This window comes from Neomonachus schauinslandi, chromosome 10 (genome assembly GCF_002201575.2).
Source record: "Neomonachus schauinslandi chromosome 10, ASM220157v2, whole genome shotgun sequence".
In the NCBI taxonomy this organism is placed as follows: Eukaryota; Metazoa; Chordata; class Mammalia; order Carnivora; family Phocidae; genus Neomonachus; species Neomonachus schauinslandi.
The window spans coordinates 113,838,405-113,866,313 of record NC_058412.1 but is presented as its reverse complement, the minus strand read 5'-3'; the positions used below and the strand labels follow the sequence as shown (position 1 = coordinate 113,866,313).

The window sequence follows — 27,909 nt, the reverse complement described above, 5'->3', positions numbered from 1 at the left end:
ATTTGGAAAATTTTTTTACACCATCTGGCAAGAAAGGTGTCAACAACAACTGGTCGTGCCAAAAGGCCTTAAGAAACAACTTAAAGAAGCTCTCACTGAGCAAAAATGGGACAAATGGAGTGTCAATATAAATAATACATGGAATGGAGTAAACTTGATTAAATATGCTAAAATCCTTGAGCTCATAATCATATTTTTAAAAACTGGTCAATTTGGAGTATGATAGGAAACCAATTGATTATCTTGAATATTGGCAAATAAAGGAAATGAATCAAGCATTTATCCTGCCTGTCCTTTATGAATTGTACCACTGGGTAAGTAAATAGTAGATTTTTTTTTCAAGATTATTTATTTATTTATTTATTTGAGAGAGAGAGAGAGTGAGAGACAGAGAGCATGAGAGGGGGGAGGGTCAGAGGGAGAAGCAGACTCCCCGCCGAGCAGGGAGCCCGATGCGGGACTCGATCCCGGGACTCCAGGATCATGACCTGAGCCGAAGGCAGTCGCTTAACCAACTGAGCCACCCAGGCGCCCTAAATAGTAGATTTTTGAAAGCATCTCTTTACAGAAGTATTTCAGAAAATAAATAAAAAAGAAAGGATTAGAAAGTCATGTTTCTAGTCCTCAATGAATTAATGAATCTAGGGAAAGAGCATCAATGGCTGCTAACACCACCAAAAAAAGGGACAATCAGGCAACCACACATAATGGGTAGTCTTGTCAAAGACATCAAACCTGAGTCTGATCAAGCCTCTGCATCTAGCTGCTAATTTTTAGTCAATACAGAGGACACAGTACAATGCTGAACCGCACCTTGAATATGAAAGTGGTAAAATCCAGACTGTGGGAATTCTACAAGTCAAATGGACCAGGTTCTTCAACAGATAAACTCTAAGGAAAAGAGGGGGATGAGAAAAATAAATTAAAAGAGATTTAAAGACTAAACTGTAGTATCACACACAGGTAATAAGACTATAAAAATGCGGGGCGCCTGGGTGGCTCAGTCGTTAAGCGTCTGCCTTCGGCTCAGGTCATGATCTCAGGGTCCTGGGATCGAGCCCCGCATCGGGCTCCCTGCTCCGCGGGAAGCCTGCTTCTCCCTCTCCCACTCCCCCTGCTTGTGTTCCCTCTCTCACTGCCTCTCTCTGTCAAATAAATAAATAAAATCTTTAAAAAAAAAAATGCAAGGAAACGACTACTATAAAAGTCTGGAGAGTAGTTATTTTTGAGAGGAGGAAGGTGCATATGACTGGCATGAGGTACAAGGAGGGCTTCTAAGGGAACTAACAAAGTTTTATTTCTTGACTTGGTACTTGTTAAAGAGGAGTTCACTTTATAATAATTCATTAAGCTCAGTATGTGTGTGGGGGGGTTCTGCATTTGTGTTTTATTTTATTATAAAAACCATTAAAAACAAATATAAAACAACCAGAGATGGTTTATGTTGCACAACATAGTAAATATACTAACACCACTGAAATATAAATATTAAAATGGTTAATTTTTTACATAAGTTATGTGAAAGCAGATTGGTTTCTTTTTAAAATTTAAATTCAATTAATTAACATATAGTGTATTATTAGTTTCAGAGGTAGAGTTCAGTGATTCATCAGTCTTATATAATATGCAGCGCTTATTACATCATGTGCCCTCCTTAATGTCCATCACCCAGTTACCCCATTCCCTCACCCCCTTCCCCTCCAGCAGTAGTCAGTTTTTTTCCTATGATTAAGAGTCTCTTACAGTTTATCTCCCTCTCTGATTACACCTTGTTTTAATTTTTCCTTCCCTTCCCCTGTGATCCTCTGTTGTTTCTTAAATTCCACATATGAGTGAAATCATATGATAATTGTCTTTCTCTGATTGACTTATTTCACTTAGCATAATACCCTCTAGTTCCACTCGCGTCCTTGCAAATGGCAAGATTTCATTTTTTGATGGCTGAGTAATATTCCATTGTATATTTATAGACCACATCTTCTTTATCCATTTATCTGTCGATGGACATCTGAGCTCTTTCCATAGTTTGGCTATTGTGGACATTGCTGCTATAAACACTGGGGTGCAGGTACCCCTTCGGATCACTACATTTGCATCTTTGTGGTATATACCTAGTAGTGCAATTGCTAGGTCATAGGGTAGCTCTATTTTTAACTTTTTGAGGAAACTCCATACTGTTTTCCAGAGTGGCTGCACCAGCTTGCATTCCCACCAACAATGTAGGAGGGTTCCCCTTTCTCCACATCTTCGCCAACATCTGTTATTTCCTGACTTGTTGATCGTAGCCATTCTGACTGGTGTGAGGTGGTATCTCATTGTGGTTTTGATTTGTATTTCCCTGATGCCGAGTGATGTTGAGCATTTTTTTCATGTGTCTGTTGGCCATTTGGATGTCTTCTTTGGAGAAATGTCTGTTCATGTCTTCTGCCTATTTCTTGACTGGATTATTTATTCTTTGGGTGTTGAGTTTCATAAGTTCTTTATAGATTTTGGATACTAGCCCTTTATCTGATGAGACATTTGCAAATATCTTCTCCAATTCTGTAGGTTGTTTCTTGGTTTTGTCAACTGTTTCCTTTGCTGTGCAAAAGCTTTTTATCTTGATGAAGTCCCAATAGCTCATTTTTGCCTTTGTTTCCCTTGCCTTTGGAGACATGTCTAGCCAGAAGTTGCTGTGGCCAAGGTCGAAGAGGTTGCTGCCTGTGTTCTCCTCTAGGATTTTGATGGATCCCTGTCTCACATTTAGGTCTTTCATCCATTTTGAGTCTATTTTTGCATATGGTGTAAGGAAATGGTCCACTTTCATTCTTCTGCATGTGACTGTCCAATTTTCCCAACACCATTTGTTGAAGAGACTGTCTTTTTTTCCATTGGATATTCTTTCCTGCTTTGTCGAAGATTAGTTGACCATAGAGTTGAGGATCCATTTCTGGGTTCTCTGTTCTGTTCCATTGATCTATGTGTCTGTTTTTGTGCCAGTACCATACTGTCTTGATGATTACAGCTTTGTAATGGAGCTTGAAGTCTGGAATTATGATGTCACCAGCTTTGGTTTTCTTAAAGTGGTAATTTTTATGCTATGTGAATTATATACACATCATATCTTCTTTATCTATTCATCTATCGATGGAAATTTGGGCTTCTTCCATTTCTTGACTATTGTAAATAATGCTGCAATAAACATAGGGGCACATACATCTTTTTGAATTAGTATTTTTCACTTGTTTGGGTAAATACCCAGTAGCAGAATTGCTGGATCATATGGTATTTCTATTTTTAATTTTATGAGGAATCTCCATACTGTTTTTCAGTGATTGCACCAATTTACATTCCCACCAACAGTGCATGAGGGCTCCCTTTTCTCCACATCCTTGCCAACATTTTTTATTTTTTATCTTTTTGATATTAGCCATTTTGACTGGGGTGAGGTGATATCTCATGGTGGTTGTGATTTGTACTTTCCTGATGATTAATGAGGTTGAGCATATTTTCATCTGTCTGTTGGCTATTGGTATGTCTTTTTTGGAAAAATGTTTATTCAGGTCCTCTGCCCACTTTTTAATCAGATTATTTGTTTGTTTGTTTGTTTGGTGTTGAGAACAAACTGGTGGTTGCCAGAGGGGAGGTTGGTAGGATGATGGGCAAAATAGGTGAAGGGGATTAAGAGGTACAGATTTCTAGTTATAAAACAAGTAAGTCATGGAGATGAGAAGTACAGCATGGGAAATATAGTCAATAACATTGTAATAATGTTGTATGATGACTACACTTACCATGGTGAGCATTGAGTAATGCACAGAATTGTTGAATCAATATGTTGTACACCTAAAACTAATATAACATTGTGTGTTAATTATACTTCAATTTTAAAAATCTCAGAATTGAATTGAAAGTTGTAGTGAACCCTAAAATTAAGTTAAAATAAGAGCACATGAAATGAAGTATGATTAAAAATTATCTTTGCAAACTAAGTATCTCCTTTTTTTTTAAGATTGTATTTATTTCACAGAGAGAGACACAGCGAGAGAAGGAACACAAGCAGGGGGAGTGGGAGAGGGAGAAGCAGGCCTCCTGCGGAGCAGGGAGCCCAACGCGGGACTCGATCCCAGGACCCTGGGACCATGACCTGAGCCGAAGGCAGACGCTTAACGACTGAGCCACCCAGGTGCCCCTAAATATCTCCTTTCAATTAAATGTTTTCTGTTGAGTTTTAAAAAAAGGATTGGTTAGGGACGCCTGGGTGGCTCAGCCAGTTAAGTGGCTGCGTTCAGTTCGGGTCATGATCCTAAGGTCCTGGGAAAGAGTCCGGCATCGGGCTCCTTGCTCAGCACAGAGCCTGATTTAAAAAAAAGAAAAAACCAATTGGTTAAATAAACTACAATATACCTACTCAGTGACATATAGAGTGGCCAAAGAGTCTAGAAACACAGATTTGTAAAAAAATCAGTCAGTCACCCCCTTGGTTACCTCATCTAGTTTAACAACAGAGGGGACAATGAAACCAATGCCACAATCAACTGAGGCAACACACTTCAGATGCATATGTTGGGATTGATGGAAATACTGCATTTTATGAACCATGTCCATTGTAATTTGCACAGTTCATTAAACTAATGAAGGACAAAACACTGAATCATATTGATATGATATTGTAATATATCAATAAATCAGTTGTTATGTGTACTTGCCTATTTTTCCAGATTTTATAGCTTCTTTGTTATGCTCTTCTAAGAAGAAGAAGAAAGATCTCTTAGTACTGACATAGAAAGACCACAATTTATTAATGGAAAAAATTATAGAGTAGAACGCATCTTATGATGCCAGTTTTGTAAAAATATGTGTGTGTGTGTATTTGTATATGCATAATAAAAATTCTGGAGGGCTTTGATATTTTATTTCCACATTGTTTCCTTTTCATGAGCCTTTATTTCCTTTATAACCAGAAAACCAATATAAATTTCCATTATGAAAAACTTGAACAAACAAAGCCAAAGCCATGCTTGAGCTTGAAAGAGAGTTTTCAATGTCTATAAACCGGCCAATGCTTACTCCAAGCTGACTTTGTGTGAATGCTGGGACTAAGGCAGAAGGGAAAGGGGTATTAGTAAAAAATCCTGAAATGAGGATGAAGGAATTCAGGTCTTGAGATAGGGAAAGAGAGGAGTAGCTCTCTTTGTAAAATTGAGTAGTAGAGTCAGGATATAAAGAACTTAGAGCTACCTGGAGGGAAGGTAAGTTTATCAGCATACCGGATACAATTTTTTTTTCACATTTCTCTCTGACCTCAGATTGTGCACAACCCCAGTGAAGGGTAGAGGAGATGCTGGTGGTATGAATTCTTCATCCTCCTTTCACTTTTCAGACCCAGACTCAGGGCAAATCAAGTATTAATAAGTGAGAGGAATAAGAGAGCAGAGTATTTCTGCAGGCCCTGTCCGGGGGTCAGCTCATCTATGGCTGTATGGTCTTTAAGGCTCTCATCCTAGAACCCAAGTCTGTAAGAACTTTTTCAACTTGTCACACTGGCAATAAATGAGGTTTACTATCCCTAGATTACCCCTTGTATGAGGTTTTATTACTGTCATTCTTCCCAGATGCCATTTGTAATTTCAGAGCTTGGGGGTTCTGTTTATATGTTTGTTTTTTATATAATTGTCTGTCTATCTTCCTAGCTTCTCTCTGTATCTTCCTGAGCAACTTCTCCAGTGTTCTTGGTCTTCCACTTGTCAGCCACAAATGTAGTCAATATGAGGTCCATTATTTACATAAAGATAAAATTTCTTTTTTTTTTTAAAGATTTTATTTATTTACTTGACAGAGAGAGACACAGTGAGAGAGGGAACACACCAGGGTGAGTGGGAGAGGGAGAAACAGGCCTCCTGCGGAGCAGGGAGCCCGATGCGGGGCTCGATCCCAGGACCCTGGGCCCATGACCTGAGCCGAAGGCAGATACCTAACGACTGAGCGCCACCCAGGCACCCCAAAGATATAATTTCTATAACATGACCAGTTGTTTCTATATATCTCCACATCTCATATAAAGAGATTTAAGATTGTTGATACATTCAATTAATACAGAAGACTGCAATCACATTATAGATCCAATTATGTATTGAAAGGGCCTGGTACATTGTAGGCCCATTTAAAGGTTAGCTTCCTTCTAAAGAGAGAGTTAAAATATATATTGCTAATTCTAAAAGGAAACATTGCAATCTTGATATTGCCAAAGATTTCTGAAGACAGAATAGCACTAACTATAAAAGAAAAAGATGATAAACTGGACTTTATAAAAAGATAAAACTTTCTAGGGGCACCTGGGTGGCTCAGTCGTTAAGCGTTTGCCTTCAGCTCAGGTCATGATCCCAGGGGCCTGGGATTCCTGCTTCTCCCTCTGCCTGCCACTCCTCCTGCTTGTGCGCCCTCTGTCAAATAAATAAAATCTTTAAAAAAAATCATAATTACTGACTTAAAAAAGAAGAAAGAAAACCACCACACCATATGATTTGCTCTGACTAATAAAATTGGTGGCATGTATGAGTTCTGGGTAGAAGCTTTAAGAGCCTGTGAGTGGTCTGCCTGCCTCTTTTTCCTCATCCATAAAACAGGCCATGTTTCAGATAGAACGCCTGGGTCCTGCAGTAAAGTTGATGTGGAACAAAGCTGCAGCCAGTTCACAATATTGTGAGTGAGAAATAAACCTTGCTAGGGGCGCCTGGGTGGCTCAGATGGTTGAGCGTCTGCCTTCAGCTCAGGTCATGATCTCCAGGTCCTGGGATCAAGCCCCGAGTCGGGCTCCCTGCTCGGCGGGGAGTCTGCTTCTACCTCTTCCTCTGCCTCTCCCCACTGCTCCTGCTCTCTCTCTCTCTCTGTATCTCTCTGTCTCAAATGAATAAATAAAAAATTAAAAAAAAAAAAAGAAATAAACCTTGCTACTATAAGTCATTAAGATTTGGGTGCTGTTTGTCATTACAACATAACCTAGCCTATCATGATTAATACAGTCAACTTTTTATTGACCACTGCCAAATATGTTAGGCATAGTACAAAGTACTTAACAAGTAGTATCCCGTTCAATATTTACAACAATGGTAGGTATTATTATCCTCACTATATAGAAGGCATAGGTCTATCAGGGTGGCCTTTTCCCCACATTCCACTTCATCTCTCAAATCTTTTTTTTTTTAAGATTTTATTTATTTATTTGACAGAGAGACACAGTGAGAGAGGGAACACAAGCGGGGGGAGTGGGAGTGGGAGAAGGAGAAGCAGGCTCCCCGCTGAGCAAAAAGCCCAATGTGGGGCTCAATCCCAAGACCCTGGGACCATGACCTGAGCCGAAGGCAGATGCTTAACGACTGAGCCACCCAGGTGCCCCTCTCCAAATCTTTAATCTATATAGAAACCGTTTCTTTGGAGCCCAAAATAAACAAACAAACAAAAAACCTCAAAACCTAGCAGATTCAGAAAGTTCCAAGGCTGGAAGAGATTATAGATCATTGAATAAACATATCCTTTAAGAATCCCAAGTTCAGGGGCGCCTGGGTGGCTCAGATGGTTAAGCGTCTGCCTTTGGCTCAGGTCATGGTCCCAGGGTCCTGGGATCGAGTCCCACATCGGGCTCTCTGCTCCTTGGGAGCCTGCTTCTCCCTCTGCTTCTCTCTCTCTCTCTCTGTCTCTCATGAATAAATGAATAAAATCTTAAAAAAAAAAAAAAAAGAATCCGGAGTTCAACATCTTTCCTAATTGTGCAGCTTCTGATTGAAACACCACCTGTAATAAGAACTTATTACCTAGTAGGGCAGTCCACTCTGTATTTGTTCTGTTAGGATTATGAAAAAAATCTTCCTTTTATTCAGCTAATCCTGATGCCCTGCAAATTTTACCCACTGGTCCTGGTCTTGGGGCCAAACAGACTAAGTCTAAATCCTGTTCTAGGGCGCCTGGGTGGCTCAGTCGTTAAGCGTCTGCCTTCGGCTCAGGTCATGATCCCAGGGTCCTGGGATCGAGTCCCACATCGGGCTCCCTTCTCTGCGGGAAGCCTGCTTCTCCCTCTCCCACTCCCCCTGCTTGCATTCCCTCTCTCCCTGTGTCTCTCTCTGTCAAATAAATAAAAAATAAAATAAAATAAAATAAAATCTTAAATCCTTTTCTATTTGATTGGCCTTCAGATAGTTTGAGACAATTCTACATTATCTTGGATCTCTCTTTATCACCCTCATCTCATCAAAGTCACAAAATATCTGTCCTGTTTTTATTGCTCTAAGATTCTAATAATGGTTTTTTGTGCATTTCCTCCTAGGTAACATTTGTGCATTTTATCGATTTTATTTGTTTATTTGAAGAGAGAGAAAGCGCGTGCAAGGGGAGGAGCAGAGGGGGAGGGAGAGAATGCCAAGTAGAATCTGTGCTGAGCGTGGAGTGTGACACGGGGCTTGATCTCAAGACCCTGACATCAGGACCTGAGCTGAAACTGAGTCTGACGCATTATAACCAACTGAGCCACCCAGGTGCCCCACATTTGTGCATTTTAACAAACACCTTGATCCCAGATAGTCAAACTAATGGTGAGAATTTTAGAATACAAGGAGGTCAGTGAGGGAGATACTACATGCCACTGTGGAAGAAACAAAATTGTTGCAGCCTGGTATTCACAATCGTTCTCGGCGAGTGTGCAATAAAATTTACAAGCCTCTTATTAAGCTTCATGTGGTGTATTTTAATGAAATAAAATCTTTTTCTTCAATAAAACAGTGTTTAAGTGTTTTAACTGGCCAGTAAAGAAACATTAAAGGCAAAACTTTTTTTTCCATAGCCTATAATATTCAGGAACAGTATCTGCTCTTTCTCCAAAAACAAATGTGTTAATTTAAATCTGTCTGCAAGGGCGCCTGGGTGGCTCAGTTGGTTAAGTGACTGCCTTTGGCTCAGGTCATGATCCTGGAGTCCCGGGATCGAGTCCCGCATCGGGCTCCCTGCTCGGCAGGGAGTCTGCTTCTCCCTCTGACCCTCCTCCCTCTCCTGCTCTCTGTCTCTCATTCTCTCTGTCTCAAATAAATAAATAAAAATCTTTAAAAAAAAATTTAAAAAAAAAATAAAATAAAATAAATCTGTCTGCAAAAGAAAAAAGAGGAAGGAGAAAGCTGTGTTCTGTTCATTGACACCCTCAAGAATTACCATGTTTAGAACAATACTTATAACCTTATTTGGGGTTACACCAAGGAACAAAGCAAGGAAAAACAACATAAAAATGAAGTCAATGTGGTAGCACAAAAAGAAGAAATGACTAGGAGACTGTAAAGCGGGAATCTAGTTTCTGCTTTGCCACTACCTAGATGGGTGACGTGCACAAATTGCTTCACTTCTTGGACCTCAATTTCTTTATCTGTGAATCTATTTCAATTTATCTTTGAAATTGGAATAGATGACTTAGAAAGTCTTTTGGCTTTTTTCATAGAAGTTTAAGGGTTTTTTTTAATTTAATTTAATTTTATTATGTTAGTCACCATACAGTACATCATTAGTTTTTGATGTAGTGTTCCATGATTCATTGTTTTCGTATAACACCCAGTGCTCCATGCAATACGTGTCCTCCTTAATACCCATCACCAGGCTAACCCATCCCTCTAAACCCTTCCCTCTTAAACCCTCAGTTTGTTTCTCGGAGTCCATAGTCTCTCATGGTTTGTCTCCCCCTCCGATTTCCCTCCCTTCATTTTCCCCTTCCTTCTCCTAATGTCCTCCACGCTATTCCTTATGTTCCACAAATAAGTGAAACCATGTGATAATTGACTTTCTCTGCTTGCCTTATTTCACTTAGCATAATCTCTTCCAGTCCCATCCATCCTGATGTAAAAGTTGGGTATTCATCCTTTCTGATGGCTGAGTAATATTCCATTGTAGATATGGACCACATCTCCTTTATCCATTCATCTGTTGAAGGGCATCTCAGCTCTTTCTACAGTTTGGCTATTGTGGACATTGCTGCTATGAACATTGGGGTGCATATGGCCCTTCTTTTCACTACATCTGTGTCTTTCGGGTAAATACCCAGGAGTGCAATTGCTGGGTTGTAGGGTAGCTCTATTTTTAATTTTTTGAGGAACCTCCACACTGTTTTCCAAAGTAGCTGTACCAACTTGCATTCCCACCAACAGTGTAAGAGGGTTCCCCTTTCTCCACAACCTCTCCAACATTTGTTGTTTCTTGCCTTGTCAATTTTTGCCATTCTAACTGGTGTAAGGTGGTATCTCAGTGTGGTTTTGATTTGAATTTCCCTGATGGCTAATGATGATGAACATTTTCTCATGCGTCTGTTAGCCATTTTAATGTCTTCTTTTGAGAAGTGTCTGTTCATGTCTTCTGCCCATTTTTTTTTAAGATTTTATTTATTTGACAGAGAGAGACACAGTGAGAGAGGGAACACAAGCAGGGGAGTGGGAGAGGGAGAAGCAGGCTTCCCACGGAGCAGGGAGCCTGATATGGGGCCTGAACCCAGGACCCTGGGATCATGACTTAACGACTGAGCCACCCAGGCGCCCCTGCCCCCCTTTTTTTTTTTTAAGTTTTATTTATTTAAGTAATCTCCACACCTAACATGGACCATGAACTCATGACCAACCCCAAGATCAAGAGTCACACGCTCTTCCAACTGAGCCAGCCAGGTGTCCCATAATAAGTTTAATTTTAACACAGAGGTATATACAGTTTTCCGGTACAGAGGAATGGGACCAGTGGTATATTGATAAATGCTTGATAATAATATAAGTGTTTAATAATAATTGGCTTTCTAGGGAGAAAAAAAAGCTCTGTTTTGATGTACAACAAAACAGTGGTGTAAATAATTCTAGCATGGCCAGTTTTCAAGCTACCAACTGTTTAACAGCCTCTAACAAAATTTCTGAAAATTTAATAATTAGCATTCAAAACCAGTAAGAGCAGGCTCCAGCATACCAGCAGATACGACTCCATTTATTCATTTGCCCATTCCATTCATTCAACAAACACTCCCTGAGCATTTATTATTTATGTGCAGGCATTAAATTAAATGGAGTACATAAAGATGTGTAAAATTTGGTTCTTGTCCTAAGAGGTTTAGATTCTAGTAAACAGGAAATGAATACAGGTAACTCTAATGCTAGAAAGAACACGACAAATAATATAAAGAAGGCAGGCAAAAGTAAAGTATTATAAAGGTTCAGAGGAGAAAGAGACTATTGCTTTCTGAGGTTACTGGGTGGAAGGGACCTTGCAGAAGGAAAAGAATAGATTTCTCAAAAAGAATAAGGCTACTTAAGGATATTTTTTTAAAGATTTATTTATTCATTTTAGAGAGAAAGAGAGAGAGAGCGCGGGGTGAAGGGCAGAGGGAGAGGGAGAGAGAATCTCCAGCAAGACTCCCTGCTGAGCGTGGAGGCTGACATGGGGCTCAATCTCATGACCCTGAGATAATGACCTAAACTGAAATCAAGAGTTGGATGCTTAACCGACTGAGCCACCTAGGTGCCCCAGAGATATTTTTTGTTTAGAAGAGCTATCTAATAGGAAAGAAGTAGCATGTATGTTGGGAAATTAGGAACCTAAGAAGAAATACTTGGAGGAAGCTAGAAATAAAGAGGCCTAGGAAGTGATTATAAGGTGGGAGAATAATAAAAGCCACCAGGTCAGATGGCTCCACAAAGAAGAACAATCTTTTTTTTTTTTTGAAGATTTTATTTATTTATTTGACAGAGAGAGAGACAGCGAGAGAGGGAACACAAGCAGGGGGAGTGGCAGAGGGAGAAGCAGGTCTCACACCAAGCAGAGAGCTCAACATGGGGCTCGATCCCAGGACCCCAGGATCACGCAGGACCCCAGGATCACGACCCGAGCTGAAGGCAGATGCCTAATGACTGAGCCACCCAGGTGCCCCACAAAGAAGAACAATCTTAAAATGAAATGAGTTTAATACCATTCTGAGGAAACTGAAGTACAATTTAGGAAAGAAGATAGTAAGAAAGCCTTGGGTCATTTCTAAGGAGCACAGTTCCACTAGTTTAGAATTTCATTCCAAGGTTCTTAAAAATTTTACCAGTGAGAACATAGAGTTTACTGCCAGTAATCATAGACAATAAGGAATATAGAAAAATGTAAAAGTGGCCTAAATTATTATACATAGGGAAAAAGTGATTTCTAGAAATGACAGCCCAGTCAGTGACTTTAATTCTTTGCAATATTCTAAATTTAAACAGATGATTTGTGAACACTTGGAGAAAGGTAACAGAGAAATGAGCATGAGTTAATTAAAACAAGTCATACCAAATGAATCACATTTCTCTTATGGATATGGCTGGCAAACAGATGAAACACATCCTCCCTTAGTTAGGTATGATGAACCCTGATTTCAGGTTCATATTTGACAGATTATCTCATGGTGACAGTGGTGACACAAAGGAGAAATAGGTGTTACTTGAGAAGTACACTTAGTTGAATTTGTAGCTGCCTAAATAGAAGGACCATGTGACCTGGACAAAGGTCTATAGTAACAGACCACACATGGCCTTGCCCCTTCAACATTTTTATCAACAAATTAGGGAAAGGCATATAATCTATGTCTACAAAATTAACGTATAGCATGAAGATAGGAGATATAACTAAAATGGTGAGTTAAAAACCAGACTGAAAAAAAATCTTTAAAGGCTGAGCTAGCAGTACAACACAGCTGCTATAAAAAGAAAAAAGTTCTCACATTAAAAGGACATACAAAAATCTAGGAACTGATTAGAGCATATCTGGAAGATGATATTTAATTGCTTCATCTCTTTGAGCCCACTTTCTTATTTGTAAAATGGGGATAATTATGATACCTATTTAACAGGGTTGTTCGTGATTTAAAAAAAATATTAAGGAGCTTAAAAGAGTGTTCAAAAGGAAGCATTCAATAAATATTAGCCATAATAATATAGCCTTAATTGAAAAATTATAATGTTCTAAAATATATGAACAGGTTAGTATAAATTTATTTATATTTATTTTATTTTGTTTTTATTAAAAAACAAAATTTTTAAAAAGTATATTTTAAATTTCCAAAGGTGATCTAAAGTTCTAATATTCTACGTATTGTTGAACAAATTGAGTCTCACTCTGTTTATACTTTTCGAGATCATAAAAACTCTTTTTATATCTCCTTCATCAGGCTTCATCTTTCCATGTCACAGTTTTATTTGTATAGATGGGTCATAAATTCTTCTGTTAATACTCGTAAGAACTGGATAGAAGTAAGAATAGGAATTAAGTTTACCAAATTTTACTTCTGTGTTTCAGATAAAATCTTTTTTACTTTATTTTATTTATTTCTTTTTAATTTTTTAATATTTTAAAATTTAAATTCCATATAGCGTATTATTAGTTTCAGAGGTAGAGTTCAGTGATTCATCAGTTGTATATAACACCCAGTGCTCATTATGTCACATGCCCTCCTTATGGTCCATCACCCAGTTACCCCATCCCCCACCACCCTCCCCTCCAGCAACCCTCAGTTTGTTTCCGATGATTAAGAGTCTCTTATGGTTAGATAAAATCTTTCTTATAAAACTATAAATCATTAAGGAACTCGTCTTTCGTTGGAAGAAAACAGACTGTTCTGGTTTTACTTTATTGTTCAGCTCCAATTTAAGCCTAAATTTAATAATGAAAATGGAATTTTCCTGGAGCATATGGAACTTTCTATCTTTTCTAAATAGGGAATTACAGGAACATTTAATGACAAACATTTTCCTCACAATACCAGTCAACAAATCTGTGGAAACACTGATTTGTTGCCTATTAGAAGCAGAGAACAGTAATAATAGGATATGGGGGAAATCTCAGAGGCAAAGGTATATAGGTGACCCTTGAACAACATAGGTTTGAACTATGTGGGTCCACTTATATGTGGATTTTTTTCAATAAACATACTGGAAAATTTTTTTGAGATTTGTGACAATTTGGAAAAACTTGCAGGTGAACTGTGTAGCCTAAAAATATTGAAAAAATTAAAAAGTTAGGTATGTCATGAATGCATAAAATATATGCAGGTATTAGTCTATTTTATCCTTTATTACCATAAAATATATACAAATCGATTATAAAAAGTTAAAATTTATCAAAACTTACCCACATACTTATAGACTGTACATGATGCCATCCACAGTAAACAAATGTAAGCAAACATAAAGCTGCAGCATTAAATCATAACAGCATAAAATTTAGTACATACTGTACTGCTATAATAGTTTTGTAGCCACCTCCTGTTGATATTGCAGTGAGCTCAAGTGTTGCAAGTATCCACTTAAAATACCTGATGATGCTAATCAACTCTGCACGTGCAGTTCATCTCTCTAGTAAATAAAAAGTGATCCCTCACAGTTCTTGTGTATTTTTCATTGTGTTTGGTGCAATACTGTAAACCTTGAGTAACACTAAAGGACCCATACAAAGTTCCACTAGTGATGCTGGAAGTGCTCCCAAGAAGCAGTCATGATATTACAAGAAAAAGTTGAATTGTTTGATATGTGCCATAGACTGAGGTCTGCAGCTGCAGTTGCCACCATTTCAAGATAAATGAATTCAGTGTAAAGACCATTGTAAAAAAAGAAAAGGAAATTTGTAAAGCCATTGCTGCAGCTATGCCAGGAGGTGCGAAAGTCTTGTACTTGTTGTAAAATATCTTGTTTTTTTAAGATTTTATTTATTTATTTGAGAGAGAAAGAGGGCATGAGCTGAAGGGAGAGGGAGAATCTGCAGCCAACTCCACGTAGAGGACAGAGCCCGACTCGGGGGTTTGATCCCACAGCCGAGAGATCATGACCTGAGCCCAAACCAAGAGTCGGCCGCTTAACCAACTAAGCCACACAGGTGCCCCACAAAATATCTTTTCATTTTTTATTGAAAATGCAGCTTTTATGTGGGTACAGGATTGCTGTAAGAAAGGCATACCTATAGACTCTGATTTGAGAAAAAGCAAAGTCATTACATGACAACTTAAAGCAAGAGGAAGCTGAAGGATCTAAAGCTGGAAGAGTCAATGTCAGCAAAGGATGGTTTGATAATTTTAGAAAGAGGTATGGCTTAAAAAGTGTCAAGATAACAGAAGAAGGAGCTTCTGCTGACCAAGAGGCAGCAGAAAAGTTCCCAGATGCCATTAAGAAAATCATTGAGGAAAAAGGATATCTGCCTGATCAGGTTTCAGGTTTTTAATGAAGATGAAAGTGTCCTATTCTGGGGAAAAAAAAAATACCACAAAGGATATTTATTAGTAAGGAAAAGAACTGAGCACCAGTATGTAAGGCAGGAAGGGATAGGTTAATTCTACTGTTTTGTGCAAATGCAGTGGGCTTATGATGAGAACTGTCTTTATCTATAAAGCTGCTAGTCCCCAATCCTTGAAGGGAAAAGATAAACAACAGCTGTCAGTCTTCTGGTTATACAAGAAGCAGGCCTGGGCAATGAGAACCCTTTCCATCAATGCTTTGTCCCTAAAGTCAGGAAGTACCTTGCTAGTAAGGGACTGCCTTTTAAGGTTCTTTGAAATTGAACAATAATAACCCTGGCCACCCAGAACCCCATGAGTTCAACACCAGAGGCGTTGAAGTATTCCACTTGCCCCTAAACACAACATCTCTAATTCAGCCTCCAGATCAGGGAGTCGTAAGGACTTTTAAGGCTCATTACACACAATACTCTATGGAAAGGCTGTCAACACTATGAAAGAGAAGAGAACATCATGAAAGTCTGGAAGAATTACACCATTGAAGATGCTATTGTTGTTACAGAAAAAGCCATGAAAGTCATTAAGGCCCCAGACAATGAATTCCTGCTGGAGAAAACTGTGTCCAGATGTTGTGCATGACTTGACAGGATTTAGGACAGAGCCAATCAAGGAAATCATGAAAGAGGTCGTGGATACAGCCAAAAAAAAAAAAAAAAAGATGGAGGGTGAAGGGTTTCAAGAAATGAATCTGGGAGAAATTCAAGAGCTAATAGACACCATCCCAGAGGAATTAACAGAAGACAACTTGATGGAGACGAGTGCTTCTGTACCAGTACCAGACAATGAGGAAGAAGACGTAGAAGAAGCAGTGCCGAAAACCAAATTGACATTAGACAATATGGCAGAAGAGTTCTACTTATTCATGACAGCTTTTAACTTCTTTTATGATAGACCTTTCTACAATAGGGCACTGAAACTAAAGCAAACAGTAAAAGAAGAATTGGTACCGTATAGAAACATTTTTTAGAGATATGAAAAAGCAAAAACATCAGACAGAAATTACGATGTATTTCTGTAAAGTTACACCAAGTGTGGCTGCCTCTCCTGCCACCCCTTCCATCTCCTCCACCAATTCCACCTCTGCCACCCCTGACACAGCAAGACCAATTCCTCCTTGTCCTCCTCCTCCTCAGCCTATTCAACATAAAGACAATGGGGCTGAAGACCTTTATGATGATCCACTTCCACTTAATAAATAGTAAATAATCATCATGCTATACAGTTAATAAACTTATCTGGTACGTATGTATGTATCTTTGTGTGCACATATAATAACTGTAGGTCAGAACTGTAGGAGATGTTTTTGTGTCACCATCATTATTGCCTAACTACTCATCGTGTAGGTCATCACGCGCAAGATTTGTATGGAAGTGGATAGCCTATCCTCACATAGGCATGAAGTAAGTGATATTTAATATAAAATTAATAATGTGTTTGTTTTCTTACTGTATTATAACTTTGCTTTCAAAAAATTATATTACCGAACAGTATATGCTTCTCTTGCTCATAATTGTGTGTCAGCCTACCATCACAGGTAAGTTTTTTTTTAGTGTAACAATGTTTCTAATACCTTATTATGAATATGACTATAATTCTGAATGCCATACAAAAATTTATAACCATTTATGGGGCGCCTACTTGGCTCAGTAGATTAAGCATCCAACTCTGGTCATGATAGGTCATGAATGATCTCAGGGTCATGAGACTGAGCCCCGCCTCAGTTCTGCGTTGGGCCTGGAGCCTGCTTAAGATTCTCTCTCCCTCTCCCCCTTTTCCTCTCCCATCCATGCCCATGTGCATGTGTGTGCTGTCTCTAAAAAAAAGAAAAATTTTATAACAATTTATTTGTTAGAGTATAGGCTAGGTTGCCATGAAGCAATCATACTGCTGCTTCTTCATTATCAATGCATGAATTGTTATACCTGTAAATAAATATGAATTTCTTTTTCACATTACCTTTTCTTTTTGATGTCTAGTGGTTTTTTTTTTTAATATTTTATTTATTTATTTATGTGACAGAGAGAGACACAGCGAGAGAGGGAACACAAGCAGGGGGAGTGGGAGAGGGAGAAGCAGGCTTCCCGCTGAGCAGGAAGCCGGACGTGGGGCTCGATCCCAGGACCCCGGGATCACGACCCGAGCCGAAGGCAGATGCTCAACGACTGAGCCACCCAGGCACCCTGATGTCTAGTGTTATTAATATGCATAACATCTACAGTGTTTTATATCATATAAGACAATATTGATGTAGGTACTCACAGATGACTCGTCTTGTAAACAGACAACATAAACTACAGTATCAAAAAATACAGTATAGGGGTGCCTGGGTGGCTCAGTTTGTTAAACGTCTGACTCTTGATTTTGGCTCAGGTCATGATCTCAGGGTTGTGAGATCGAGTCCTGCATTGGGCTCCATGCTGGGCTTAGAGTCTGCTTAAGGTTCTCTCTCTTCCTCGGCCCCATCCCTCTCTCTCCCTCTCTAAAAAAAATAATAATACAATATAGTACTATAAATGTATTTTTTCTTCCTTATGATTTTCTTAGTAACATTTTCTTTTCTCTGCTTACTTTATTGTAAGACTACAGTACATAACACATATACAAAATATGTGTTAATCAACTGTTTATATTATTGTTAAGGCTTCCATCAACAATAGGCTATTAGTAGTTAAGCTTTTGGGGAGTCAAAAGTTATATACACATTTCTGACTGCATAGGGAGTCAGCACTCTTAACCCCCTGTGTTGTTAAAGGGTCAACTGTGGTGGTACTTTTGAAGTTCTTAGAGTTTAATAGAAGAGAATGAATAATCCCTAATCAGTACACTAGAGCATGTTTAGTATTAGAGGAACTTAGCACGAAGCAGTTCTTTTTGAACATCATTCATTGCAGTTTAGCTTCCAGAGTAAGGAGAAGAAACAGGGGGCAGGGGCAGAAACAATAATATAGCCAATAAGTCATAAAAAGGGGACTTGAACATAGATCTCCTAATTCTATATATAACGCAGTATCATGATATTAATCTTGAAGATAACATCGTTTTGAGATTCCAGAAGATCTATGATATTCATTGAATTCATAATTTTAAAAAATCAGCCAGTAATGCTGATAAGAATTCAGAAGATAGCAATGCTTTAGCATTCCACTTTATTTCTCTCATTTTGGGGGAGGGTAGCATCTGTGACACCCCAAATTAAATGCAATAGCTCAAAGAAAGTGGCCTAAGTGGTTAGGGTTTTATTCTTCTCAAATATCAGGGGTTGTTATTTTCTAGTATTCCTCCAGGACTTCTCTATAAAGAAAATTCATAATGTCATTTTATATAACAGGTCTGGATAGACACTAAAGCTTTTCTTCTTTTCTTTCTTTCTTCCCTCCTCTTTCTCTCTTTTTGATATTTTAAATGTTTATCAAGGTAATACATGTAAATACTTTAAAAGTTATGTGGTTTAAAAAAAATCATGTGCAACTACAAGACTCATAACAAAACAAAGCAGGAGTGTATTTTAACGCACACACACGTCTTGGAGAAAAAAAAAAAAAAGCAGTAGCTTCCTCAAAGCCTGAGACACCCTACCAGACTCTTTTACTTGCTTCTTTTCATATTTACCAACATTTTCCTAAATAAAATATTTATACTGCTATTTCTTGATTTGTAAATTTTAAAAAGTACCTATTATAAAAAATAAAGATCCAACACCTTATCCCTTCCTTCCTTCCAGCCTCCCAGTAGTGTTATATCTCAATATTTTAAATTAAATCAATGTTCCATGTTAAACTCATTATGATTCTATAAGTGTGTTTTACTTCTGGATCAGTTAGTTCTATTATGATTACATCTACTTTCTTATACAACTTTTTTAAAGATTTATTTATTTATTTGAGCAGGGAAGAGGCAGAGGGAGAGGGAGAGAATCTCCAACAGATTCCTCGCTGAGCATGGAGCCTGCTGCAGGCACGCAAGCTTGATCCCACGACCCTGAGATCTTGACCTGAGCCGAAATCAAGAGTCGGACGCTCAACCGCTCAACCGACTGAGCCACCCAGGTGCCTCTCTTACACGACTTTTTGTTTTTCTCGGAATTAATAATTGTCTCAGTTTTTTGTTTGTCAAATTTTCTGTATTATTATCACTAATTCTTTCAGGAATGTAAAAATGCTGAAACTATTTTCAACACAGTCAAACGTGTCAGAAAACTCTATCAGTTTCGCTGGAAACACTCCACTGCAGCACTCCTTCCTTCAGTCCAGGCTGTTCCTCCCTCCGTCCGCTGTATAGCTGTCATCTTGGGATTTCCTTTTGCCTCTTGCCTAGGTTAATCCCATTTCTTAAAACTTCTAGCTTTTTCTTTCTTATTTCAGTAGAGTATATCCTCCAGTAGTGTCCCAGGAAAGGCTGGGAGGGGACGGGTAGTAAATTTTTGATCCTCGCATGCCTGAAAATATCTTTAATTGTCTCTCACACTTGATCATAAGATTTAGCATAGAATTCTAGATTGAAAATAATTTTCTCTCAGAATTTTGGGAAAGCACTGTTTCACTGTCTTCTAGCAACCAGTGTTAATGTTGAAATATATGAGACTCTTATTACCTATTCTAAGTAATCCATTCCCCTTTCCCTGCTCCCTCCTCACCAATCACCAAGATTTGATCTTTTTATCTCTTGTGTTTAGAAATTTCATGATGATGTGCCATAGTAGCTTTGGTTTTGGTTTTTCCCCTACATTATGTTGGGCACTCAGCAGGTTCTGTCAATCTGGAAACTCATGTCCTGAAGTTATTAGAGATTTTCTTGTAATTTCTTTGATAATTTCCTTCCCTCCATTTCTTCTCTGTTTCTAGAACTCCTTTTAGCCTCATGTTGGACTTTATGAATTCATCTTTTAATGATCTTTTCTCTCTCATTTTCCATTCCTTTTTGTTCTCTTTTCCAGGAGATTCCTCAATTTTACATATTAATACTACTTTGAATTATTTATTTTTGCTATTATATTTTTAATTTCCCAGAGCTATTATCCTCTGATTGTTCCTTTTTTGGAGCCTCTTGTCTTTGCTTTATGGATACACAATTATCTCTCAGAGGATTCTTATTGTTTTTTTTAAAACATATTCTTCTGCTCTCTCTATTGTCTCTGCTATCCTCTGAGTTTCTCCTTTTCTCTTCCATTTCTATTTGGTGCTGTCTTTCTTGGTGAAGGTTTATCTCAACTATCTGGTGATCCTTTGCTGTCCCTTCATATCTAAGAGTGAGTTACTACAAAGGTATTTGGAAGCTCTGTGTTAACAGGAAGAGTTTTTCCGTTGGTGGGCTTTATTGTAGGATGATAAGGTGGGGACCTATTTGTTTTGTTGGCAGACACTCAAGTATCAGTATCTATAGATCTTCCTTCTGGGATTATTCAATTTTAAGTTTCTCCCAAAATTAAATCTCTGTTCTCCTGCCTAGAGAATATAAACCCTGCTGTCAGCATTCCCAGAGTGAAATCAATAGAGAGGGCTTGGCAAATTTCATCATTCAGCAGGTAGACATTCATCTGATCTGTTTTCAGTGTGGTATCCTCTTATTCCAGCCTCCCCAGCTATAATCTTTAGCTGTGTCTGGTATCTCAGTCTGGAGCTTTTCTAGTTCAATTTTTTCCCCCCGACAGAATAAACCCCAGGGCTCTGCCAAAGAAATGGAAGGATGGTTGCTTAACTGAGCAGGAGGAGGAAAGGACCTGGTAATTTAACTTCCTATATAAACCTTCAACCAATCCCCCACTTTTCAGCCCCTCAGATATGTCTGCTGCTGTTGTATTTGCTCCTTCCAATTCTAGTGTTCTGCAATATGAGACTGCTTGCCTTTCATTAGTATATGCCTCTCAAGCATTTGAAATCCAGTTTTCTTAGCTCAGCTTTCCATCTTCCAAAGATTTGTTAATATACCTCATCTGCTATTGTCTTTCTTATTCTCTTTGTCCTTGTGGGCAACTTTTAAAATATTAACTCACAGGGCGCCTGGGTGGCTCAGTCATTAAGCATCTGCCTTCGGCTCAGGCCCTGATCCCAGGGTCCTGGGATCGAGCCCCACATAGGGCTCCCTGCTCGGCAGGAGGCCTGCTTCTCCCTCTCCCACTCCCCCTGCCTGTGTTCCGTCTCTCTCTGTCAAATAAATAAAATCTTTAAAAAAACGATTAAAAAAATAAAATATTAACTCACTGTCATTTTAGTGATTTGGGGAAGAGAAGAGGGATGAACACATGTGTTTAATCTGTCCATGTATAACAAGAATTGCCAGGATGTCAAGATGCTCACTCTTGGGCGCCTGGGTGGCTCACTCGGTTAAGCGACTGCCTTCGGCTCAGGTCGTGATCCTGGAGTCCCAGGATCGAGTCCCGCATCGGGCTCCCTGCTCGGCAGGGAGTCTGCTTCTCCCTCTGACCCTCCTCCCTCTCATGCTCTCTGTCTCTCATTCTCTCTCTCGCAAATAAATAAAATCTTAAAAAAAAAAAAAAAAAGATGCTCACTCTTTTGCTTCTATAAAAAATGTCAGAACCAGAAAAATCAGAGATAAAATCTGTGCTCATGAGGCTGATGTGCAAAAGCAGGCATCTGAGAATTGTAGTACCTATTTTAAAGTGCTGTTATAGTCATTTATTGGTTGGTTTATGTTAGGTAAGTTAAATTTTCTGACTACTTCATCATCTGTAAAGTGGTGACAATTATCCCTACACAACCAATCTTATAATGACTTATAAGAAAATTGACATAAATTTACAAATACAGAACATATATCATTTATTATTAACTATATCACTAATAGGCATAATCAAATATATTTTGAGAGGCAGTGTAACAGAGTAGAAAGAGTATGGTCTTCAGTCATACAGATCTGGAATTGAATTCTATCTTTGTCATTCATTGTGTGATTTGGGGTAAATGACTTAACCTCTTTGAGATTCATTTTCCGTGTTTATAAAAGGAGTAGAATATTATTAACCTAATAAGGCTTTTGTGAAGATTAAATGAGATCTTGCATGTAACACAACTACTATAGAGCCTGACGCTTCATAGGTACTCAGCAGATTTACCCTCATACCTCCCTAATTTGGGACCAGCTTTCATATGCTAACATGAAAATCCTGAGCTTCTATTTCCACAATTAATGCTAAACCACATTAGTAACTAGCATCTTAGGTCTTCAATAGTCCTCATAAAGGATGTTTATTTGCTGTGTTCCTGGAACTAAATTATAAGGTAGCAGCCCAAATTGTAAGAGTTCAGCATACATATCCTTTTAAGTGGTAAGAGGTTATTGCTGAGGCATCTTTAGGAATATTTTATTATGAAATAGGACATGAAACTTGTGATGAATATTAAAAGAGATCAGGGACACTGGAATACTGGAAAAACTACTACTGAAAAAATCATCTTAAGAGTTGTTGGTTTTGTTTTGTTTTTGGTTTTGTTTCTATTGGGTCCTCACACAAACCCAGAAGCCAAGCAGACTTTATTATACTGTTTAAAGATGAAGAAATCAAGGCACAAGTAAAAAAACGACTTGCACGTGATTCACTGGTCACTGGGGAACAACCAAGATTAATCTTGGTCTCTTGACTCCCTGATCAGTGCTTGTATTTTTTTTAATAACATAAAATTCACAGTGTTAACCATTTTTAAGTGTACAGTTCAGTTAAGTACATTCACGTTGTTGTGCAACCAGTCTCCAGAACTCTCTTTATCTTGCAAAACTGAAACTCTGCCCCCATTAAACAACAACTCCCCATTCTTCTTCCCCCAGCCCCAGGCAACCACCATTCTACTTTCTGTTTCTATGAGAGTGACTACTCTAGGTACCTCATATAAATGGAAGCATGTAGTATTTGTCTTTTTGTGACTGGTTTATTTCATTTAGCATAATGCCCTCAAAGTTCATCCATGTTGCAGTATGTGTCAGAATTGCCTTCCTTTTTAAGACTGAATAATATTCCATTGGATGTATATACCACATTTTGTTTTTCCTTCCATCTACCAACAGACACTTGGGTTGCTTCCACTCTTGGCTATTGTGAATAATGCTGCTGTAAACATGGGTGTTTAAAATCTCTTTGAGACTTCCCTTTCAACTCTTTTGGGTACATACACAGAAGTGGAATTGTTAGATCATATGGTAATTCTAATTTTTTGAGGAACCACCATACTGTTTTGAGGAACAGCTATATATAGCAGCTATACCATTTTACATTCCCACCAATAGTGCACAGAGGTTCTAATTTCTCCACATCCTTGCTAATACTTGTTCTTTTCTGTTTTTCGTTTTGCTTTGTTTTTATAATAGCTATTCTAATAGCTAGCTAACAGGTGTGAGGTGGTCTCATTCTATGGTTATCTTCAGGGTTTTGCAGTCTTCTTAGAGGACAAGACACTATGTGACCCTGGGGAACATCACCAACAATTTACACAATAAAATCCTGCTAGATTTAAGGACACTACTATAGGATGCAATAGTACACATAGTCCCTGCTCTCAAGGATTCTACAATCTAGCTGGAAAGAAAGGATATATGCACTTAAAAATAAATAAAAATGCAAGATAGAATAGTCTAAATGATATGTGCTACTGGGGCACCCGGCTGGCTCAGTCAGTGGAGCATGCAACTCTTGATCTCAGGGTTGTGAGTTTGAGCCCCACAGTGGGTGTAGAGATTGCTTAAAAAATAAAAGTAAAATCTTTAAATAATATGTGCTACATGAAGACAGAGAAGGATAAAATTATAGCAGTGGATGATTAGAAAAGGCATTAAAGGCAAGTGGCACCTCAAACATTTTTTTTTTTAAAGTGGGCATTTTATTTATTTGTACCTAAACCTATAAACCAATCAGCCAAACTGGTACTATTATCATGATACATTAAAATACAAAACATCTTTCTACAAATGCTAGAATAATGAACAAATTAACAGTTCTAGTAAAACATCACAAGGGACCGAGGAAATCAATGAAGCACATTATAGCTTAACCCTTCATCGTTAATAATTGAAGTTATTAACAAGAAAAGCCTCACAATCTCAGAAAATACAAATTATCCTTCATCACATGTCTTTGTATCTTCACTTCCTATTCTTGAGGTTAGATTCTAGAGCCTAAAGATATCCACATTAGTATTGTATCTAGTTATCTATAGCAAGAAACACCTTTTATCATTTTGTCCATAGAGCCAACGCTACTGAAACCTCTTTGACTCCAATCGTATCCCCTCAATGGACACAGTAAGAATAGTGGGAAACAGAATATCGAGGCAGAGATATATAGGACCTAAAAGACAAAGCCTAGGAGAATAACAGCCACCACCCAAATTGAGACCGAATAATATACTCGTCACACATCTTCAGGCTGTATGTTCACAGAGTAATTTGTGAACAAATCCATTATTTGCTGTGTACTAAAATACTTAGCAGATTGTTGTATTACACTATGGCTTTCCCCAGAAGTTTCTAAGATGGACTCCAAATCACTGATGGAATTTTGCTGGAACTGGATCTGGGGCTGCAGAGATTCCTCTCCACAGTTCTGGAGCTGATTGTTCCAGGCTTGGGGGCACCAGGTCTGACTGGCCCAGGAATGGTTGCTCCAAGACTGGCCATTCCAGGAGTAGTTGCTCCAAGACTGGCTGTTCCAGGTCTGGTTGCTCCAATTCGGGTTATTCCAGGTCTGGTTGCTCCATATTGGAAGGTTTCCAGAAGTGTTCCTCAGGTATCCCTGGTGGTAGGAATAGAAGCCTGGGTATTCTGCGGTTGCTGTGCTGTTCTGAGTCACACTCTTGCTCTCCTTTGGCCAGTGGTTTTTCTGCCACCTCTTACATTTCATTCTCTGGTTCTGGAACCAGGTCTTCACCTGCTTATAGCTAAGGTTCAGAATGTTGGAAAGTTCTTTCATCTGCTGGAGACTGAGGTATTTCTGTCTCTGAAATCGATCATTGAGGACATAGAGTTGGGTCTGAGAGAACACAGTCCGGATCTTCTGTTTCTTGCCCTGGGCCGTATCTTCCTTCCTCACTGTTCTCTCCTCTCCAGAAGTGGGTGGTGGTTTTACCCTGGGACTGGTGGAGGAGTTGGGGCTGTCCTGAACAAGCAGATCCATGGACGAAGGAAGAGGAGAGACGGTCTCTGCGTGGGGTGTCTCAGCAGATGACATTTGCAGGGATGCATAATTTTCTTCAGGCCCGTAAATCTCAGGCATTGGAGAAGAGTCCCTAGAACTGGGTGCTTCGGGGCCAGGTGGGCATAGGGGCAGAGCTGGATGTGCACTCATGTTGGTGAGTTGAGGGTAGACGGAAAAAAAGAAAGAGCGAGATTGTAAGAAAGGCCCAGGCTTATGGATCTAGGTGGAAGAGCTGAGAAGAGTAGAAAGATCTCCAGATGTTAAGAGTCTGAGAAAGGATGAAGTGCGTCACCAATGCAACAGTAAGAGCCAACCAGCCCAATGGAGCCGAACGCACCTCAAACATTTTTAAAGGGAGGGTTTAAATTATCCAAGAGAGGAGGAAATTAATTTTTAAATTTCATTTAATTCATATATTCTTTCAATAAACATTTATTGTGCTCCCAATAAGTGCTAGAAACTGAGCCAGGTGTTGGGCTTACAAAGTCTCCCAAGAGCAAGGGAGTAAGATATGCAATGAGTAGTGACAATCCAAGGTGCTGAGTGTATACATGGTGCACTGAATCACTCTTTCTAAGAGACTGCTGATATGTCAAGAAGACTGATAATCTCTTTTTATGGTGACTCATAGAGAGAGGATGTAAAGCACATTTCTTTCCAGATTATGCCCATATCCAATTGTTTCAAATGGAATACAGTTGAGAAGTTTCCCATTTTCCCTTGGGAAAGAGACTGTGTTTAAGAAGCTAAGGCTGTTGCAAGTTAGTTATCAGCACTCATACTTATGGGTCCTTTCTCCACACTCCATACGGGTCCTTTCATTCACAAACATGTGCTAGGCATTGGGGAAGCAAGGAAAGATGAATAAGACATAGATCCTGCCTTCCAGGATCTCAAAGACAGCTATAATATGAAAGGGCTGTAGTAGAGTAATGAGAGAAAACAAATATGAAAAAAAGAAATCGCTTTCACCCTCCAGAGAAGTCATAAGCTTCTTTTAAAAAGTAACTTATAAGCTGGATCTTAAAGGATGGCAGGAGCTCACCTGGGAAGAGAAGGAATGGATATTCTCGCCAGAGGAATGGCATGTTCAGGAAATATTAAGTGATTTAGTGTGGCTGGGAACTTACAATAGAGAGTAGTAAGAAGGGTAGTAGTAAGGGAGTAGTAAGAAGGGTAGAGTAGTAAGAAGGGTAGATAGGGAGTAGTAAGGGAGTAGGGAGTAGTAAGAAGGGTAGAGATAGAGAGTAGAGTGGTAGAGCTGGAGAGGTAGACTGCAGATAGCTACTAATCTTTTTTTTTTTTTGAAGATTTTATTTATTTATTTGACAGAGAGAGACACAGCGAGAGAGGGAACAGAAGCAGGGTGGGCGCCTGGGTGGCTCAGTTGGTTAAGCGACTGCCTTCGGCTCAGGTCATGATCCTGGAGTCCCTGGATCGAGTCCCGCATCGGGCTCCCTGCTCAGCAGGGAGTCTGCTTCTCTCTCTGACCCTCCCCCCTCTCATGTGCTCTCTCTCAAATAAATAAATAAAATCTTAAAAAAAAAAAAAAAAAGAAGCAGGGGGAGTGGGAGAGGGAGAGGGAGAAGCAGGCTCCCCGCCGAGCAGGGAGCCCGATGCGGGGCTTGATCCCAGGACTCCGGGATCATGACCTGAGCCAAAGGCAGATGCTTAATGACTGAGCCACCCAGGCACCCCAGATAGCTATTAATCTTAAGGTAACAGAGAATTAACTGATTTTTAGGCAGGGGAGCAATATGATTGGGTATTTTAAATTTTTATTTTATTTAAATTCAATTAATTAGCATACAATGTATTATTAGTTTCAGAGGTAGAGTTCAGTGATTCATTGGTTGTATATAACACCCAGTGCTCATAACATCACATGCCCTCCTTATGGTCCATCACCCAGTTACCCCAACCCCCTCCCCTCCAGCTACCCTGTTTGTTTCCTATGATTAAGAGTCTCTTATGGTTTCTCTCCCTCTCTGATTTCCTCTTGTTTTATTTTTCCCTCCCTTCCCCTACGATCCTGTTTTGTTTCTCAAATTCCATATATCAGTGAGATCATTCGATAATTTTCTCTCTCTGACTGACTTATTTTGCTTAGCATAATACCCTCTCATTTCATCCACGTCATTGCAAATGGCAAGATTGTTTTTGATGACTGAGTAATATTCCACTGTAGGGGTGTGTGTGTGTGTATACACACACCCCACATCTTCTTTATCCATTCATCTGGGCTCTTTCCATAGTTCAGCTATTGTGGACATTGCTGCTATAAACACTGGGGTGCAGGTGCCCTTTGGATCACCACATTTGTATCTTTGGGGTACATACCCAGTAATGCAATTGCTGGGTCATAGGGTAGCTCTATTTTTTTTAAAGAGATATATTATATATATATATATATTTTAAAGATTTTATTTATTTATTTGACAGAGAGAGAGACAGCGAGAGAGGGAACACAAGCAGGGGGAGTGGG

At 39.0% G+C, this 27,909-nt stretch overlaps 1 protein-coding gene across 1 annotated transcript; it reads right to left on the bottom strand.

The window, feature by feature from the left end:
- Positions 1 to 24,561: 24,561 nt before the first annotated feature.
- On the bottom strand, positions 24,562 to 25,574 carry LOC110579571 (homeobox protein NANOG-like). The gene has a single exon (XM_044918910.1). The coding sequence runs from the start codon at positions 25,572 to 25,574 to the stop codon at positions 24,642 to 24,644; it is 933 nt and encodes a 310-aa protein (XP_044774845.1). The 3' UTR covers positions 24,562 to 24,641.
- Between the last annotated feature and the right edge of the window lie 2,335 nt (positions 25,575 to 27,909).

What these genes read in the sequence shown, in the direction of transcription:
- LOC110579571 (XM_044918910.1), bottom strand. Translation starts at nt 25,574, where the DNA reads ATGAGTGCACATCCAGCTCTGCCCCTATGCCCACCTGGCCCCGAAGCA.